An 18,829-nucleotide genomic window follows, 5' to 3' on the forward strand; every position below is an offset into this window, starting at 1 on the left:
TCGACAATGAGAAAGCGGCGAATTGATGAAAACGTACCTGAGACAATTAACATCATTGCTCCCACGAGAAGAAGAAGAAGAAGAAGTGCCCACATGTTGAGCGGCACTAACTCCGACAGTTGTGATAATTAAACCGTCTCGTCTATTTGTTCTTCATGTCGTGATCTGACAAAGCTGTAAGTGATCCAAAGTAAGAACAACAAAAATCCCCAGCCCGGAACAACGAGGAACGCTATTTCGCAATCATTTGTAAAGCGAAAGTAGCGAGACAGAGAGAGTCGTTTCCGGCAGGAAAAATGACAGAATTAGGAAAAGTCCGCACAGGAATTGGAATCCATCCCAGGACAGTCTACATTACACTATTAAAGACTCAACATACTATGCAAATATTTAATGTCGTATATTTACCATAATAAGGTGGAACAGCTGGACATGACAGACTGAACACACACACACACACACACACACACACTCACACTCACAGAGACAGTGGCGGTTCTCGGTTAACTGGTGTCAGGGCCGGCCCAAGCCTTCATGGGGTCCTAAGGTAATTTAAAGCGGACCTAGACCGGAAGTTCCTATAAACGCTGTTTTTTTGGTGTGTATCTGCGTCATTACCTTGTTTATGAAGCCCTGGCGATTCTAAACAAACAGTTCAGCCACTGCTGAGAACGTTGTGTTTTATTGTAATCTGGGGCTCAACGAGATCACTGAAAATCCCGTTATAGTTACGTAAGCAGCGGTTCTCCTGAACAGCCGATCGTCCTGCTCCGGGCACTAGTCTGGGCACATCCGGTTGCGTACATTGAACCGCAGAAGAACAACGTCCGTTGTGGAGGTGTTTCACGAGCAACAGTGAACAGACCACCGTTCCAGAGGGGGGCGCTGCACTTCTGAGAACAGATGTGCTGGATAGTACTGGCCAATCACAAGACTCTGTCTTCTGGGGGTGAAAGTTCACTCTGAAATCTCGCAGCAGAAAAACAGCGTCAGAAAAGAGGATTTCTATCGGCTCGTTTATAGCAACTAGGAGGTTTTTGACCATAAAAACATGTTAATATATGTAAGTAGACCTCCATAACTAACATTTATGTGCAACAGGACCACTCTATGTCACCTTTAAATTTTGGAGACCTTTATCAACGCCAATAATAAAGCAGTGAATTACATGATGATTCTGGGGGAATTTTGCACAGTGCAAACTCACTACAGACAGTATTAGATAAAACAAACAAATAGTAAAATATTAAACACATGGAACTGTAACAAGATAAAGATATGTTAAGAATGTGTATCTGATTTTGCAAATTACTATTATAAAATAACAAAATGCTCTTGGGGGGCCCCTGGTGGTTACGGGGCCCTAAACCGGCACTTAATTTGCTTATGCTTTGGGCCGGTTCTGTCTGGTGTCCTGGGGGAACTCCAGTTGCTGGTCTTTGAAAGAGCCAGCATAGCCACTAGCACAGTGTTTTTCAACCAGTGTGCCGTGAGAGCTCGTCAGGTGTGCCGTGGGAAATTATCCAATTTCACCTAATTGGTCTAAAAACATTTTTTGAAAACAAATAATTAATTATCTGCAAATAATATGGCTATAAATATTCGAGACACTTTGATAAGAATAATTAAATTAGGCTAAATATAGGCTACAGAGTATCATTTTTTAAACATTTTTGTTTGGTGGTGTGCCTCGGGATATTTTCAATGAAAAAAATGTAACTTGCTCGAAAAAGGTTGAAAAACACTGCACTAGCATACCCCAGCTATTTTAACATAAATTCTCTCTCTTTTTCTTTACGCATTTATATTTTTGTTGAGTGTATATGTTTGTGTGATGATCAGAGCTGCCAGCTCTCACACATTGACCGTGAGACGCATGCATTTCATTGGCTTCACACGCTCTCACGCTGAAGTACACATGAAGATTAAAAAATGGTTCTGAATATATCTGACAGCTTGGAGAGGAACTTTGTGGCGTGTGGGACAAATGGCTGTCTCAGTCAAGGTTACCACCACACATATTTATTCATAGTAATATTTTATGCATCCAAGCTTATTATAATCTACTTATAACGCTTAATTAGTTGTAAGCACTCATTAATACTTTATAAAATATGCTTTATGTATTATTAATGCTTAAAGGTGCATTATGTAATAAATCTAAAGCAACTGGCCATAAAATCCTCCTAATATGTCACAGAGACTCAGGAATAATAATGTTCATATAACAAACTGAACTCACCAACAACAACAGTACAAAATATTTGCATTAAAAAAAATCTTTTGCAGACTGCAAATCATGTTTATGTTTTGAAATCATGTTTTGGCATGTGGCGCCACCTACCGCGTCTACCAATCATTGCAGTCAGTAGAGTCTCAGCTGCCGAGCAACCACGGGTTGCCAGTTACGTCAGAAAACAAAACCTAAAAGACCTCGGTATTTTGAATTTGAATGTAGTTTTTGGCCACATTCTTACATATGGCTCCTTTAATACTGCTAATGCTTTGTACAATAATAAAATAATAATACTGCAAATAATGTAGGCCTTGAATACACAGAGGCAAAACAACCAACATGACGCATTGGTGGATCATGGATCATGCAACATTTCGGACGCATGTCCGCTTCCTCAATCTCGAGACTAACTTCCTTCTACTGCAGAAGATTATTTTTGTTCCATTGGTGACGTGTTTTCGACCACTCGTGGTGCCTGTCACTACCCGGACAGGAAACTTGGCTTACTTGGCTGAATTCCTAAAAAAGCAAGAGAAATGGGAGGTAAGGCGTGAGTGCGTAAGTTATGCCTGCAGAGACTGTGTGGGCTACAACAATAGAATTGTGTCTGGTTGAGCCAGTACATCCATGGGCTGAGCTCATGGTCATCCATCCTCTGAAACGTCTGAAACGTATGTACCACGTTGAGTAGGTACTTTCTTGTAGTGGAAATGCATCCTAAACCCTGCTGTGCCGTGCTGAGGCGAGGTGAGCAGGGACCATGGTGGAAAAGGGCCACTAGGATAAGGGATTATGTTGGATGCTATCAGAATCTGTTACCCATCTCTCATTTCCACACCCATTTATAAACTAATTAATGAATTAAATCCTATTAAAAACTCCAGCTTTAATAGTACCAACAAACACAATAATTAGTTATGTTAACATACTGAGTCTTAAGATCATAACCATTTCTTCCTATAATAGTGAGAAATTGCATTTGCATTGGGCCCCCAAACCACCAGGGGGCCCCAAAGCTGCATGTTCAGCCTCTTCTGTGTGGAGAATTAACCTGTCTTTCTTTGTAGCTGTCTCATGTGTTTATTAAATTCCTTATATGCGTCTAAAAAAATAAATGTAGTATTTTGATTGTGTTTTATGTTTCCTTTGAAAATACACTATTATTTTTAGTGTTGTTTTGTTTTTATTGTTGTACTTTAAAATAGATGCTGGTTTATTATATTTTTATTTCAGACAACAGTCATGTTGATTTCTGTTTATCATGGGCACTTACAGATTTAAGTGTTACATACAAAGTTCTTTACCAACCCCAGTATTAGCTACTTTTGTTGTTTTTATTGTTTGCACATTGATATGGATGCTGGTCAATTTTTTCTTTTTTTTTTACTCAAATACTAATTTATTTTCTGCTGATGTTGGCCTTTGTCCACTTTATTTATTTATATATTTATCATTGTTTGGGGTCGTGAGAATTTGTGTTGTTGTGACAAAATTTAAAGGAAACATTTAAAAAAACAAAAAACACTCAATGTTTTATTTATTGACATATAGAGGATTGTTGTTTTCCTTGTATTATCAGTGGCTCAAGTTAAGATGTTTAATCTTAATATGTGTTTTACCCATAAAGTGCAATAGATTGTGGCATCTCCGTGGATCATCTAAAGCAGGGGTGCCCAACCTTTTTTTAAATCAAGCTCTCTACTTTCAAGCTTCAAGTCTGTCGAGATCTACTGGTTCACATAGTTATCGCTTGTCACTTGCAGACAGCCTTTCAGTGACATAACATAGCACATAACATGGCAATTTATGATTTTTTTCTACCTTGGTGCTCTGGCACTGGGAAGCAGAAGACGGCTTCTTCCAGTCAGGGCAGTAGGAGCCGGTTGCAAGTCTCAGGCAGGCCACAAGGTGGTAATCTGCAATTGTGGATCTGTCACAGTGACCTGGCAGTGGAGTTTAGATCAGGCCAGCACAGCCAAGAGAAAAAAATGAAAATTATACCGTTGTCAAGGCTGCATCTCGTGATCAACTGAGAATTAGTCCGCGATCAACTACTGGTTGGGCACCCAGGATCTAAACCACACGTGTCTAACTCAAGGCCCGGGGCCCAGATGTGGCCCGCCACGTCATTTTATGTGGCCCGCGAGTGATTAATTGGTCTTAAAAAATCTGTGTTAAAATATGTCTATAAGGCGTGTGGTGATCATGAACTACATTTCCCACAATGCATGGTGATTGCGTTACCCGCAAAGTGACGGCACCACCGCCAGATCACAGTTTATCATTGTATATGCATCACGAGTGAAATTGAATAAGTAATAAATACAGAAGGTTATTTAGCAATATGTTACAGAGTTGTTACCTTTATTTTACATTATATTTGGTTATATTTAGTTACATTTATTCTGTATGACAGTTACATCTGGCCCTTTGAGGGTAACCATAATGCTGATGTGGCCCTCAGTGAAAATGAGTTTGACACCCCTGATTTAAACGGTTAGGAATTTCTCCATTGTAGTTTAGCAAACTGTAGGGGCCCCCCACAGCATCTTGCACAGGGCTTTCACAAAGGTAGAATCGGCCCTGATTAATGTGGCGTTTATGTTGAGAATGAGATGTGACAACATAATCGAAATGATCTTATTATATAGAGTCAAGTTGGTTTATTGCTTCTTTCTATGTTGCTTTTTGCTTTGGTACATGTGCTGCTGAGCCAAAAACCCCAATGACAATAAATAGTTCTTCTTACTTTCTACATACAGTATACTTCATAAGGCCATGGCTAACAAAACAGTACTTACACACACACACGCACACACGCACGCACCTCCTCACCCCGCCCAATAGAATCCCTCAGCTATGATGTCACGTCATCACCATGTTGGAAGGAGGGAGCAACGGGATCAGAACACATTAGCTTTCGCAGTTTCGACACACGTAACCATCTGCCCAGACACACGCACAGGCATTTATCATTAACGGGAAAATAGTGAACACGACGGGGGAGCTGGACAGCAGGAGGACGGCATGGGAGAGCACACGGCGTTATTGCTGTTACTGGTGGCGACCTTGACGCTTTCATCCGAGGTGAGTAAACACCGGAGAAATCTGCGGGGGGATCCGTTCACTGCTGGCTCCGCTCATCTGCGGCGGGCGGTGCGTGCGGGCCTGTAGCGGCGGCTACGGGCACCTGGCACCTGGCACCGGTCTCCATCCACCGTGTCATACACAGACAGACAGACAGACAGACAGGCAGATAGACGGTGCGAGGCGTGCTAAAGTAACGGTTTTAATCGTACACGAAAGCTATGTCAGTGCGTGAATTATGATAACATGTAGTCAATTCTTTGCATCTTCGTTACAGCCGTGCTGTTACCACAGATAACACTTCAGCCGAACATATCCCGCACACACTGTAGCTCAGTGTGCCTCACATTTATGTTGAGCACTTCACTGACACGCTGTGTTTTTACCGTATGTGCATATTTACTGCGCAGATTTAGCAAACCCGAAGCTACTCGGGCCTGCCGTTAGATGTCAGTGATTGACAGCTCGGACCTGACATGTTTTTGTTTGTCTGAGTCAGATTTTTCTTAAAACTCGGTTGAGTTACAACGTTCTTTCATAATAGTTATTGTTATAATTATATTTATGGCTAGTGTACAGCTAAGTTAAACGGCCCAGCTAATGCAGTAAATAGAGCGTAGCTATCTACGCATTAGCTAGTTTTTTTTTTACTCTAGAAAATGACACGGATTAAAACAATTTCATGCTGATATAAATCAGTCAGTCATAGTTGATGCATGTTGACGGGTGTCAAATAATTGACATTATTACAAGTATGTCAAATAGAAGACAAGCTCCCGAGTTGAAAAGAATAATCAATGCCCTCTGATGCCGACATTAGTTTTTAGCTGCGCTTATGAGGAGACGTTAATCCAGCTGCGGTGGAGCTGAAGGTTGGTGAGATTGCTGAGGGAAATTGTGGGGGAAAAGGATGCAGACGTTCTAGTTTGACATAGGCAAGATGGCGCCTGGAGCTTGCTGGTGCTGCTGCTGCTGGACCACAGACAAATGCACAGCTAAGGATCAACTGGGAACAGGATCAGCAAGGACCACAGTGCAGTTGATTTTAGAGAGCACATTTTTGTGGCTGTAATGATAAAAAAAAACCAACCCTAAACAGCTGTAGCTTCCAGCCAAAACCCCTGTATGCTGCAGTGAAAATTGTTAAAGGGATGGTACAGGCTTTTTGAAGTGGGGGTGTATGAGGTAGTTGAATTGATAGTGTTCATATTGTTTTGCCGTGTACGGAGATAAATGTATTTGCCCTTCAGAAGAAGATCTAGAACGTTCTATCTTTACACTATATTTTTAGTGGTTTCTCTCTCAGACTTTTTTTTTTTTACTCAAACAACTGATCACTGTAGTCTACTACTGCCATGACAACACAGCATTCCCACTGTTAAGAATCCATCCATCCATCCATCTTCTACCACTGTATCCTCCACATGAGGATTGCAGGAGGCGCTGGTGCCAATCCCAGCTTGCCAGTCCATCACAGGGCCACATAGAGACAAACAACCATCCACTCTCACACCAATCTGCTTGTAAGAATATGTTAAGAAAATATAGTGTCATGGGAAAAGGCTGTGACATCATGGTGAACTGCTGAAACGATTCCAAAATATAATAAACTGCTTGAATGTTATTGGTCATCTTTCACAGGGCTCCATCACTGCTGTTTCTTTGCTGTCCTATTCACATCAAAACATGCATACATCATGTTCTGGTCCTCTTGTGTGCCCCTCCAAGCAGGCAGCGGGATGAATGCTGCCCACTGGATATAACACCCAATGCAAGTGCATCAGCACTTCATACAATCCTATTAAAAGAAAACACTCTAAACTTTCTCTTTAATTGAACAAACTATGCAGGACACATGGTGTAGCATTCAAGGACAAGTTAAAAATGGTTATGTCAATATAGGCCAATCTCTCTAGTATTTATAATAGCAAAGTCCTGGACTGTATACTGTAGCTTGAAATTGCTTGTCCTTACAGGTACACTACCTAAAGTGCGGTAGTGCATTGTTTTTGTTTTTCTGTAGCTTGTTATATACATTTGCATATCACTGCCTGCGTAACCAAGCCTCGTTTTAATGCCGCAGTTTGTCTGTTTCTGCTTTACTTTTGAGAAACATTGAGTCATTTCAAATAATAAAAAAAAATAACGCATGCATTGTAATATACGAGGGATATCATGATGCAATAACATCACAAGAGTTGGTTGAGCAGAGAGGAACAATTGACTATTCGACCCTGACTCACAGGTACTTATTCTGCAAAACAAATAGTTTTGGGGATAGTCGTTTTAAGATTGCCAACAGATAGCTCGGTGGCTACTGTCAGCTTGCAGCGTCAGTCTTTTCTGGTGTAAGCCAGGATAACAGGCTCTTCCTTGGGTTTCAGGTTTGTTATGTCCCACTGAAAAGGTGAATAAGATGAACGTGGTGGATGTTTGCATACCACAATCACTAAAAGCTGGATTCAATAGTTTTTGCTATTTCTTCTTATTGTAATAGTATTCTATATTGTCTTTCCTACACTTACCAGGGATTAAATAAAGCTTTTGTTAAGACAATTTAACAAAGAGCACATGTGCTTCCCTGTAGCTGTAATGGGTGGCTCTCTGGCTTATGGGCTCAAGGGAATGAAATTGAGAATATACTCTTGCCAACGCATAAAGCAGTAGTTATTTCAGCATTTAGTTTATATAATAAACTAAATGCACAGTAATATCATGGAGACATTTAAAAGGGACTTGATCCTTATGATTCACTAATACTAGCACCACATAAAACACTGATGTATGTCCAGGATTATGAAAGGGCTTAGAAAGGATCTATGTATACATAAGCTGCTTCCGGGGGATATTTGTGGTTGAATTATGATTAGCCATCTATGTACAAATCAGTATTGTCCTCTTTTTCCACTTTTTCCAGGTGCCAGGAGATGACTCTGTGGGTTTGCTAACTGAGCCCCAGGTGGCCATGTTCTGTGGAAAGCTCAACATGCACATCAACGTGCAGAGTGGCAAATGGGAGCCTGACCCTTCGGGCACCAAGAGCTGCATTGGCACCAAGGAGGGCATCCTGCAGTACTGCCAAGAGGTATTTAAGCCTGAGAGTGAGACAGCAGTGCAGAGAAAAGGAGAGTGGAGTGGGTGGTGGCAGGACAGCAAATAGACAAACAGAACCATCTCTCACTGTTGTGCTCCAGGTGTATCCAGACTTGCAGATCACAAATGTTGTGGAGGCCAACCAACCTGTGAGCATCCAGAACTGGAGCAAGAAAGGTCGCAAGCAAAACCGCAGTCATACGCACATTGTGGTGCCGTACCGCTGCTTGGGTAAGCAGTTTGACTGATTTGAGTGTATTTTTTTACTAGTGTGTGTATGATTGCACACATGTGAATAGGTTTACAAAATGACTCCAAATTGAAGAACAAGACTGTATTCCTTTTTTCAGTCGGGGAGTTCGTGAGTGATGCCCTTCTCGTTCCTGACAAGTGTAAGTTCCTGCACCAGGAGCGTATGGACCAGTGTGAGAGCCACCTGCACTGGCACACTGTAGCCAAAGAGGTGAGAAGAAAAAACAACAACATTATACTCTCTCAACTATCCTCAACTTTTGTTTAACTTTATTTTTTATTAGTTATTGTTTATTTAATCATCCATTAACGTGAATGAGAGTTCTGAGGGTTCATGTTCTTTTGTCTGTTATTGAAATTAGTCCTGCGGAGACCGCGATATGAATCTCCATGACTACGGAATGCTGTTGCCATGTGGCATCGACCGTTTCCGAGGAGTAGAGTTCGTCTGCTGTCCATCTGAGGCGGAACGGGAGTCCGACAGCACAGAAGTAGAGGGACAGGAGTCGGACGTGTGGTGGGGTGGAGCTGAGACTGAATACACCGATAACAGGTGAGGGAATTCAGTCCCACACACACACTCACACATTCACAAAGACACTAGTGGACTCAGATATTAACAAGATGCTCTCTTTGCAGCATGTCACGTCCGGCAGACACAGAGCCTGCCACCACAGAGGACGATGAAGACGAGGATGAACAGATGGAAACGTTTGAAGGGGATGAAAATGGAGATGACGATGAAGATGAAGAGGATATCGAGGAAGACGGCGTGACAGACGAGCGGGATATCGATGAGCGGAATGCTAACATTGCCATGACAACCACTACCACCACTACCACTGAATCGGTTGAAGAAGTTGTCCGAGGTAAGAAAGCTAGCAAGGACAGACTTGTCGTTTATTTGACAACAGCCTGCGGTTGTTTGTTTTGTAATGTCTTGTTTTCTGGTTACGTAACGTGGCATTTTTATGTTTTCCTTTGAATTCCGAAGCTCACATTTTTTCATTAATGTTTGATTTGCGTTTGCCTGTGTGCACATATCTCAGCTGTGTGTTGGGCTCGTGCTGAGTCAGGCCCTTGTCATGCCATGCTGGAGCGATGGTACTTCGTGCCTAAGAAGGGCCGCTGTGCTCCCTTCTTGTTTGGGGGCTGTGGGGGCAACAGGAATAACTTTGAATCGGAGGAGTACTGCCTAGCTGTCTGCAGCAGCTCGTGTAAGTCCCGGGATCAGAGCCGTCTTAACCCCGAAGTGTCCACAACACAAGCCTGATTCCTGTCCTCAGGCTGCCACTGATCGTCTCTATGTCTCATTCACTTTCTCTCTCTCACTCTATCTTGAGTGTCGGATGGCTTTTAACCACTCAGAGCTGGACAGAAGTGGATTTGGTTGCTCATTATCTCGCCTTGTAGTTGAGCATTTCAGGATCATGTCCTGTTGTGGTTTGCAAATGTCACGCAAAGACGGATTGTAGTTTTTTTTGCTAAATGTTTGTAAAAGATTGATACCACTTTTGTGTTTTTATGAATGTGAAGCTGCACCAGCCGCTGGTTCAGGATAATAACTGTAAATAGAAAGGTGGCTAGTCTGACTTGTTGCTAAACTAAGCTAACTGGCTTGTGGTAGGTGATCAGTCCTCTCTGCCAACTCAAGACAGATTCCCAACTACTTTAATTTCAAAAGCAACAAGTTAATATTTACTAAAACTGCTGGATATTGTAGGTTTAGCAAGTATCACCTGAAGAGAAGTCAGTAAAGAATCTGATGAAGGCTATTTTAAAGTCTTTTAAATGGATTAATATACAGGTTGCTCCTTTTGAAAAAGCTTCAAGACCAGCCATTTTAAATAACTAGGGTGGTTAGTGTGTTTTGATGTTTGAGCACTGCTGTGAAAGGAAAATAAAATGGAAAAAATTGGCAAGTAGTTTAATGAGTGTTGTTGTTGGAAAGCGGCCATGATGCACTCCCTGTCACGCTCACATGAAGCAGTCATCCTCCTCCATGTAATTTCACTTTTTTCATCATTTTCTAACCAGTAATACTATGGGATACACCTTGCAGCATGTGGATGAGTAAACACTGAACCATACATGTGTATGTGCATGTATTTATAACACATGTGCTTGCATACCTACAGTGTACTAAGCAGTTACAAGTTCTTGTGTCTGTCTAGTAGTCTGAAACTGGGATTTGTGGGTTAGTAACATTGTTACCAACCTGTCTTTGTGTGTGTGTGTGTGTGTGTGTGTGTGTGTGTGTGTGTGTGTGTGTGTGTGTGTGTGTGTGTGTGTGTGTGTGTGTGTGTGTGTGAGCGAGAGAGAACAGGGAGTGTTGTTAAAGCTTAATGGGTTGATTTGCTGTTTCCACCCAGAGAAGCAGCGCACCACTGAGAGGTGCAGCAACTACCCTGATCCTGACTCGACAGTTTTCATCTAATCTCCAGGCTCCCACATTAAACAAGAACACATAAACACGCTTACACTGGGAAACCCTTTCACCCTTTCTCCCCTCTAATCGCCTGTCTTTGTGAAACCACCTGTCTTTCATTACAGCGGTTTGCTGTGTGTGCCTAACCTATGATATTTTAATTACTATGTGGTTAAATGTGTTGCAGGTCTTACTCTCTTTTCAATGTGTGTGTTGTGTGTCTCTGTCTTTCTTGAATTGAAACTCCAACGTTGCGTCTAGAGTTTGCTCTGTGTGTTTCGACTGCATCTTGATTTTCTTGCATCCCTTTTTACTTGTACTCTTATTATGTGACTTGTTTAACTCACATTTTACAGTGTTTTTTCCCTCTGCCCAGCGTTTGACACCTCTCTCTTTTTGTTGTTCCTCAGTGCCCACTATGGCCCCCAGTTCTGCAGACGCAGTGGATAAGTATCTTGAATCTCCTGGCGACGACAGTGAACACACTGACTTCCAGAAAGCCAAAGAAAGCCTGGAAGCCAAACATCGTGATAAGATGTCCCAGGTTTGTGTTTCTGTTTGTGCAAGTTTGGGTTTACATTTGCCTATTTCTCCTTGTCCAGGAGTCCAGGCATGTGGTCTGATGTTACAAAGCCTCAAAGTTTGGTTGCTGAAATGGTTGCTTCTCTCTCTGACATGACACAATTTTGTGGCTAGGTGATGAGGGAGTGGGAGGAGGCAGAGAGACAAGCCAAGAACCTTCCTCGTGCTGATAAGAAAGCTGTCATCCAGGTAGAACACGCACCACACATTAATCACACTGTGTATTTAATGACCTTAATAGATATATTGGGATATTATAGGCAAAATTATTTAAAAAAGAAAAACTCTTGACAGTACAAATAACAATATACAGTTTTATTTGATCAGTGAGAGGAGTTGAAAAGGGAAGAGCCTGAAAACCTGGTGCTAACTAGCAGTCAAAATCTTAAATATAACACAAACCCAGTGTCAGACAATCGCAGCCCTAATATTTCCATATCAGTATAGTACTTCAAACAGTTGATACAGTATCATGCGTTTACATTTTTTTCTCACACCCCTTGATAACCATGGTTACTGTCTCTGCAGCACTTCCAGCAGAAGGTGGAGGCTCTGGAGCAGGAGGCAGCAGGAGAGAGACAGCAGCTGGTAGAAACCCACATGGCGCGGGTGGAAGCTCTGCTCAACAGCCGCAGACGCCAGGCTCTGGAAAATTACCTGAGTGCCCTACAGGCCAGCCCTCCACGGGTACTTCATATTTACAAATATCCACAAATACACCTTTGCACTTGTCAATGGAGACTTTATAAACCTGTCACATGTGGTCATGGGTGTGTGCACAGGCAATCATTTAATGGTTGAGTTCAAACACAGCTAACAAAAGGTTTCTTTGTAATTTTTCACGCTAGTCTGCTGTTGCAACTGGCAAGCAACATACTGATGTTTTATATAGAAAACGCTTGTTTTTGAAAGAGCAATAACCTCACTAACGCCACAAACTCCTGTCACCTCCAGCCCCGCCAGGTACTGAGTCTGCTGAAGAAATATGTCCGTGCAGAACAGAAGGACAGGCAGCACACGCTTAAACATTATGAGCATGTCCGCTCAGTCGACCCCAAGAAGGCGGCACAGATCCGACCTCAGGTACTTTACACACACAAATCAAAACATGATTTTCCAATACTAATAAGTAGTAGATTATCACACACATAATTGTGTTTTATAAATGAGAACAGCTGAATTTTTTTTACCCTTATTGTTTTACTATCTTCAGTGGAACTCACTCACTGCCTTGTGACCTCTAGGTTTTGACCCATTTGCGTGTGATAGATGAGAGGATGAATCAGTCATTAGGTCTGCTCTACAAAGTGCCCGCTGTGGCTAATGAGATCCAGAACCAAGTTGGTAAGTGCTGGCTCCGTACTTCATTCTTGCTCGGCGTTTGACTGCTGCTTTTTAAATATCTGCTTAGGATTTGCTTCTTTGTATGGGGATGTTCTTTGCAGTAGCGGTGTCATGTATATCGATTAATAAACGATTCATTGATTAATTGTTTCAGCTCGAGTCATGTATGAATACGTGTAAGGGAGCAGTGAAATGAGATAGATTGCATTATGGATATATGGACTAAAAATCACAAGTTATCATTTTTATGGTGGGTTATGCATGCACTGTACTCTATATACCATGTAAATGAGCATGTCAATAACTGCAGCTAGGTACACTTGTGTCCACTCATAATGTGCTGTGCTTTATCATCTAGTACCCTCTATAAGGGAACATAATTCACATAATGTATACGTTCTATATATAACATATATATATGTACGTATATATGTTCTGTTGAAGAAGACCTGCAACTAGTGATTGAGAACATCAAGAAAAAGTTTTAAGATGCTTTAAATCAAGTGAAAAGTAGTCTCATTTTCCCATAGACCACCAGTAAAAGACGCCCTCTGGTGGTCAACTGTCACTCCCATCATAATAGTTATTGGGCTTCACTTGTAGCAACAACACCAAAGCTGTAACGCAATTATATCCACTCAAAAACAAAAAGAAGGCATTGAAGGCATTAAACAACTTATCAAACAAAGCTACTCCACTTCCTGTCAGCAGTGCTTTGAAAGGCACATTACTGTACTCCACTCATGACTCTAACTTCATATTGAATGGATTGGTTGGAAACTTATCTGAACTTTGCTCAAGAGAGGGGATCACCATATTTCCCAAATATCAATTAATTTAAGTTTTCAACAGCATGCTGTGCAAATCTGCTTTAGGAGACAATAAACCTGTTGTAATTTAGCGCAGATGTCTCAGATGTATCTCAATCTGCTTATTACTGAGAAAGAGGCTCTAATTAAACCACCATCAATGTGCTTTGGGAGTACACAGGCTGCACAAATGAAGTTACCCTGCAACCTCCCGTAGTGCTGAGGGAGGATGGAAATGTGTTTAACTCTGAGCATTGGGTCCAGTGATGAATGGCATGCTGATATCGCAACATCTTTGCAGGTTGCCTGCAGTAATCGGGACACTCTAAGGACTTAACTCAGCATGCATTTTTTAACCGTCTTACTTCCACTTTTTCTTTCCCTCATCTATCACGACACGGTTTCTCTCCCTCACTCACTTTCTTCTGTCCCACCATAGCGGTTATAATGCAGAGAGTCCAGACGGATCTGTCTCAGCAAGTCTCTTCTCTGCAGAGTGATGGGCGGGTGAGTGGAGCTGCACCCACTCACATATGCACGGAGTCTGTCCTGTATAAAGAGCACTCTCTCACACACACGCACACACTCATATAATAGAATCACCTTTAGCCCTCAGAATGATAAAAGTCAAAGTCAACACGATCATGATCAGAGAAGCTTCGATGCAGGAGTTTTTATTTCAGAGGTTCAGCTGATCACAAGCAGTGGCGACTGTCCTCAGATAATGGCAAGTAAACCGGAAAATGGAACATATTCCTCTGTAAGACAGTGATCTCCCTACAGCACACGGCCTCTGAAAAGTAAACAAAAAAAGATTAGTGTTTAAAGCGGCAGTGACTAACCTTTGGTGATATTTGTCGTTGGTTCTGCTTCTGTTTGCTTCTTGTTTCTCCGCCAAGCAATACTATCAGACCAGAATGAGGAGTGTTTGTGTGTAGGCAGCAGCTGTGCAGAAGGTGGACGGGTACAAAAAGCATTTCTCTTGTTAAACTGCTGAATAACAGGTTTTTTTGAGCAGTACATTTAAGTTTTTTGTTTTCAGTCATAATCCAAACCGTTTGCAGCAGTCTCGCTGCACACAAAGTTTCTGTTGCCTCTTTCTGTCTTGACATTAAGGAAAACCACTTCCTGAAAAACAGAGCGTTGTATGGAGCTGATAGGCTTAATCAACGTGTGAACTCATTTGACAGTGGTTTTGAGTTTGATTTGGTTTGAATGTAACTGACATTTGGTGATATTTAAAAGTTGCGCACCACAGTTTTAAGCCACACTGCACAAGCCAACGTTAGTTATGTTTTAGTCCTAATTTCAAGCAGATAAAAAAAAAAATCCTCCACAAAATCCAGATTAATGCTCTTGTTCTCTGTTTGCAGATGGATGGTAGGGTGAGTTACGGTAATGACGCTCTGATGCCAGATCAGGCCTACAGCTCTGCTCCGATGGACCCTGGCCTGGATGGATTCGGCTTCATTCACCCTGAGAGCTTCAACCAGCCCAACACAGAGAACCACGGTAACACACACACACACAGCAAATGTAATGGTAAATACTGCTGTAATTTAGACAAATTCATTTCTAATATAGAATTTAACATTTCATCTTATTTCCTGAGTTACAGTTGAGCCTGTTGATGCTCGTCCAATTCCGGACAGAGGGCTGCCCACACGACCTGGTGAGTGAGTGTGTGTGGATATCTGGGTCAAGTCAACAATGGAGTCACATATTTGCTGATAGCTAATGAATGCTACCCTGTGATCGATGTTAGACTGCATCATCTTGCAACTGGAAGGAAGAGGCGGGGTTTCCTAGGCAAAACACTTAGTCCCAAATTGCAACAGTATTCATTTTGTCGATATCACTCTCTTGCTTTCTTATATTATATGTGATGTCAACTTAAATTGCAAATAGCTCAAATACAAGTACAAGTCTTGTTCATATGGAAGGATAATCTTACTGCACCTCTTTATGCATGTGTGATGTTTACACTGTCTCTACTCGTGTCCTCTCAGTATCTGCCCTCAAGCCAGAGGAAGTGCCAGAAGTACGGATGGAGACAGAAGAAAGGCAAAATGCTGGTTATGAAGTCTACCATCAAAAACTGGTATGAAAACCATACAATCCCATCAAACAGCGCTTTGACATTTCGCTCCAGGTTGTGCTTTGTGCACATCGACAATTTCTCTTTTCTCACAACAGGTGTTTTTCGCTGATGATGTGGGGTCTAACAAAGGTGCCATTATCGGACTTATGGTTGGAGGGGTTGTCATAGCAACTGTCATAGTCATTACCTTGGTGATGCTGAGGAAGAAACAGTATACCTCTATTCATCACGGCGTAGTTGAGGTAAAGGGCCGAATGGATGTGTGCTTTTGTTCATCAGTTGACATAAAGGGCATTTCCTTGCACTGACATTTGTGTTTTATCTGTGTTTCGTTAGGTGGATGCAGCAGTGACACCAGAGGAGCGTCATCTGACCAGGATGCAGCAGAACGGCTATGAGAACCCCACCTACAAGTTCTTTGAGCAGATGCAGAATTGAAGAACTCATCATCAACATTTTCTCCAGGCGTGTCCCCAAATCACACACACTCTCACCACTCGCAAGGTCTGTTCCACTCGGGTCCTTTGCCCTAAGCCTCTACAGCTTCAGACGTGAGCCGTGAAAACCGTGTCTCAGTCCGTATGTTTACATGATACATATGAAAACATAAGGATTATGTTGACTTAGTCTGACTGAAATTGGGCTGAATCGAATTTCTGATAATATGATTGGGATTTGAGCTACGACTGCATGTACTGTATACGTTTAGTCAGACCAGATTCAAGCCTGGTTTTGGGCTCTCTGCTCATGCGCCACCCTTTCCACCCCCAGCCTTTACCCAAAACTAAAAGAAGCAACCAAATTCAGGCTGATACATGACAAGGAGACAGATTTAATGCTCTGCCAGCTTTAAGAATTTAATATTTTCAAGTTTATCGTAGTAAGGCGCACGACATTCTAACAACTAGTCGACATACTTCATTAAGTCCCTGCTATTGCTTGTATAGTGGGAGTCTGGGACAAGTGCAGTAGTCGAGCCACATCTTAATTGTGCATGGAAACGTACTGAGTGTGAGGTTTGAGTCAAAGGAACCTGACATGGAACAAAACCTTCTTATTCCCTGATCCCTTGATAGTACAGAGCTTACATTTACCTGCATTTGGTCAGACAAGGCTTATCCTGTTTTAACGACCCAAACCCAGCCAACGAGAACAAAACTTCATAGTGTTTGTACAGAACCACCAACACCCTGTTGAATATTTATTTTAAGTCACGACAGTCACGCTCTCGCAGCTGAAACCAGAAATGTGTAAACCTCGGCAGAATAATTCTGTCATCGCTCCAGCTGTTTTCTCCCTTTACCTCAAACCACGTCCCTGTTCCCCTGCTCTCAGATGACAGCTGTGCTGTTTGATGACATAACAGCTTTTAGAGCTGCAAACGAGAGGAGGGGCTCTCAGAGCTGCACAGTTAAAGCCCAAGTGTTTCAGGTTTGTTTTTCAGAAAAGGATTTAGAAAAAAAAATCAGAAAAAGAAACAATATCAGAATATGTAAAAGTTAATTTTAAAAAAAGCATTGAATGTTTGGAGGTTTTTTTTAAATGTGTAATATATTAAGACAAAGACTAGCTGTAAGTATATGTAGTGCATGGCAATATTGATGACAGATGCAGTTAACTGTATGTCGAGGTCCTCAGGTGCGGTCCTCTTACTAGATATTTTAGCAGGATTGTATATTTGTAGTGTCTTCTTTGTGATCTTGTGATATGAAGAAGAAAGAGTATTCAGAGTCTGGTCTGCTTTGTGGTCACACAGACTTGCTTTAACTGAATCTTGGCTCTTAAAGCTCATCTCCATGCTTCACTGTTGTGTTAGCTGCATGGGCAAAATGCTCTTACTGTATGTAATATATGAAGTGTAATAGTATCCGAAAGGAAGACGATCGTGTTACTGTTTGCGTTCTATGCACTCTGTCATTTTGGAAGTCTGATTATTATTACCAAATATTATTGCTGTTAAATCCCTGATAGCAATTCACTCCGTCACTGCTGCACAATGTTTTTTTTTTCTTTTTAGAAGGAAAACCAGGGAAGGTTCTCAGAAATTATCATTCCAATTTTTTTCATTCCACCATCTCTCCTGGTTGTACATATTTGGAAGATGGACATCCAGCTCTCAATGTTAAAGTTTCCCTGTCTTTTTTCCCCCCTTAATGCCCACTTCTTATATTTATCCCAATTTTCTGTCTGTGTCAGCAATATTGTACAGTGCAGCATTTTGGGGTCTGCATGTGAGTATTTGATAAACAGGCAGGACTCTACCCTCGGTCAGGTCTGCAAACATTAGAGCAGTTTTGTAGATGGTCCAATTTCCTCTGGATTTGTTCACCGCATCATATTCACACATTATATTTTTCTACATTTCCTGTGTATATGTGTACAGTCAGTGCATACGTTTGTCCTGTGGTGGATATTTCTTAATCTTCACATCTATAGTAAAGTAACAATCCTCACAAATGAGGTGAAGAGAAATTGGAGAAAAAACACATCTTACATCAGCACTTCCCTCTCGCCCTGGATTAAATCATTTAGGCCACCTTCAGTTAACACGAATGTGACTTGCATATTGTGCATTTATACAACACATATCACCTCTACACTGGGTGTCTTTGAAGGCTAGTGACAAAAAAAAAATGCTTTTGTTTTCTCATTGATTCAGTGACCTTCCTCTGTGTGTAGTTAAATGAAACGTTTGCTTAGAGTAAGAAAATGCTTTCTACACTCATTATACCATGAATAAAATTTTGAATGTACATATAACTTTTTTTGGGTGGCTGTCTTGAGTCTTTTTTCTGACTTGATCATAAAGCTTAAAGGTGAAATGAGTGAATCTCAGACATAATGAAAAATGCTTGCTGCTTTATTCCCCCTAGTGGACGAAAAGGGTCCAACAGCTA

The 18,829-nt window shown here is 41.6% G+C and overlaps 1 protein-coding gene across 2 annotated transcripts; it reads left to right on the top strand.

Annotated features, from left to right (window-relative positions):
• The first annotated feature begins 5,221 nt into the window (after nt 1-5,221).
• Nucleotides 5,222-18,673, top strand: appb (amyloid beta (A4) precursor protein b). Of its 2 annotated transcripts, XM_083908602.1 has the most exons (18): nt 5,222-5,323; nt 8,241-8,408; nt 8,518-8,647; nt 8,767-8,879; nt 9,031-9,221; nt 9,308-9,537; nt 9,718-9,885; nt 11,507-11,640; nt 11,793-11,867; nt 12,207-12,365; nt 12,633-12,761; nt 12,923-13,022; nt 14,271-14,338; nt 15,205-15,343; nt 15,450-15,503; nt 15,841-15,932; nt 16,028-16,174; nt 16,269-18,673. In XM_083908602.1, the coding sequence occupies exons 1-18, from the start codon at nt 5,264-5,266 to the stop codon at nt 16,368-16,370; spliced, it is 2,259 nt and encodes a 752-aa protein (XP_083764728.1). In that variant the 5' UTR covers nt 5,222-5,263; the 3' UTR covers nt 16,371-18,673. The 2 variants fall into 2 exon arrangements, with proteins under 2 accessions (XP_083764728.1, XP_083764729.1); XM_083908603.1 differs by lacking the exon at nt 9,718-9,885.
• The last annotated feature ends 156 nt before the right edge of the window (nt 18,674-18,829 follow it).

This window comes from Microchirus variegatus (genome assembly GCF_963457635.1).
Source record: "Microchirus variegatus genome assembly, chromosome: 22".
NCBI lineage: Eukaryota > Metazoa > Chordata > Actinopteri > Pleuronectiformes > Soleidae > Microchirus > Microchirus variegatus.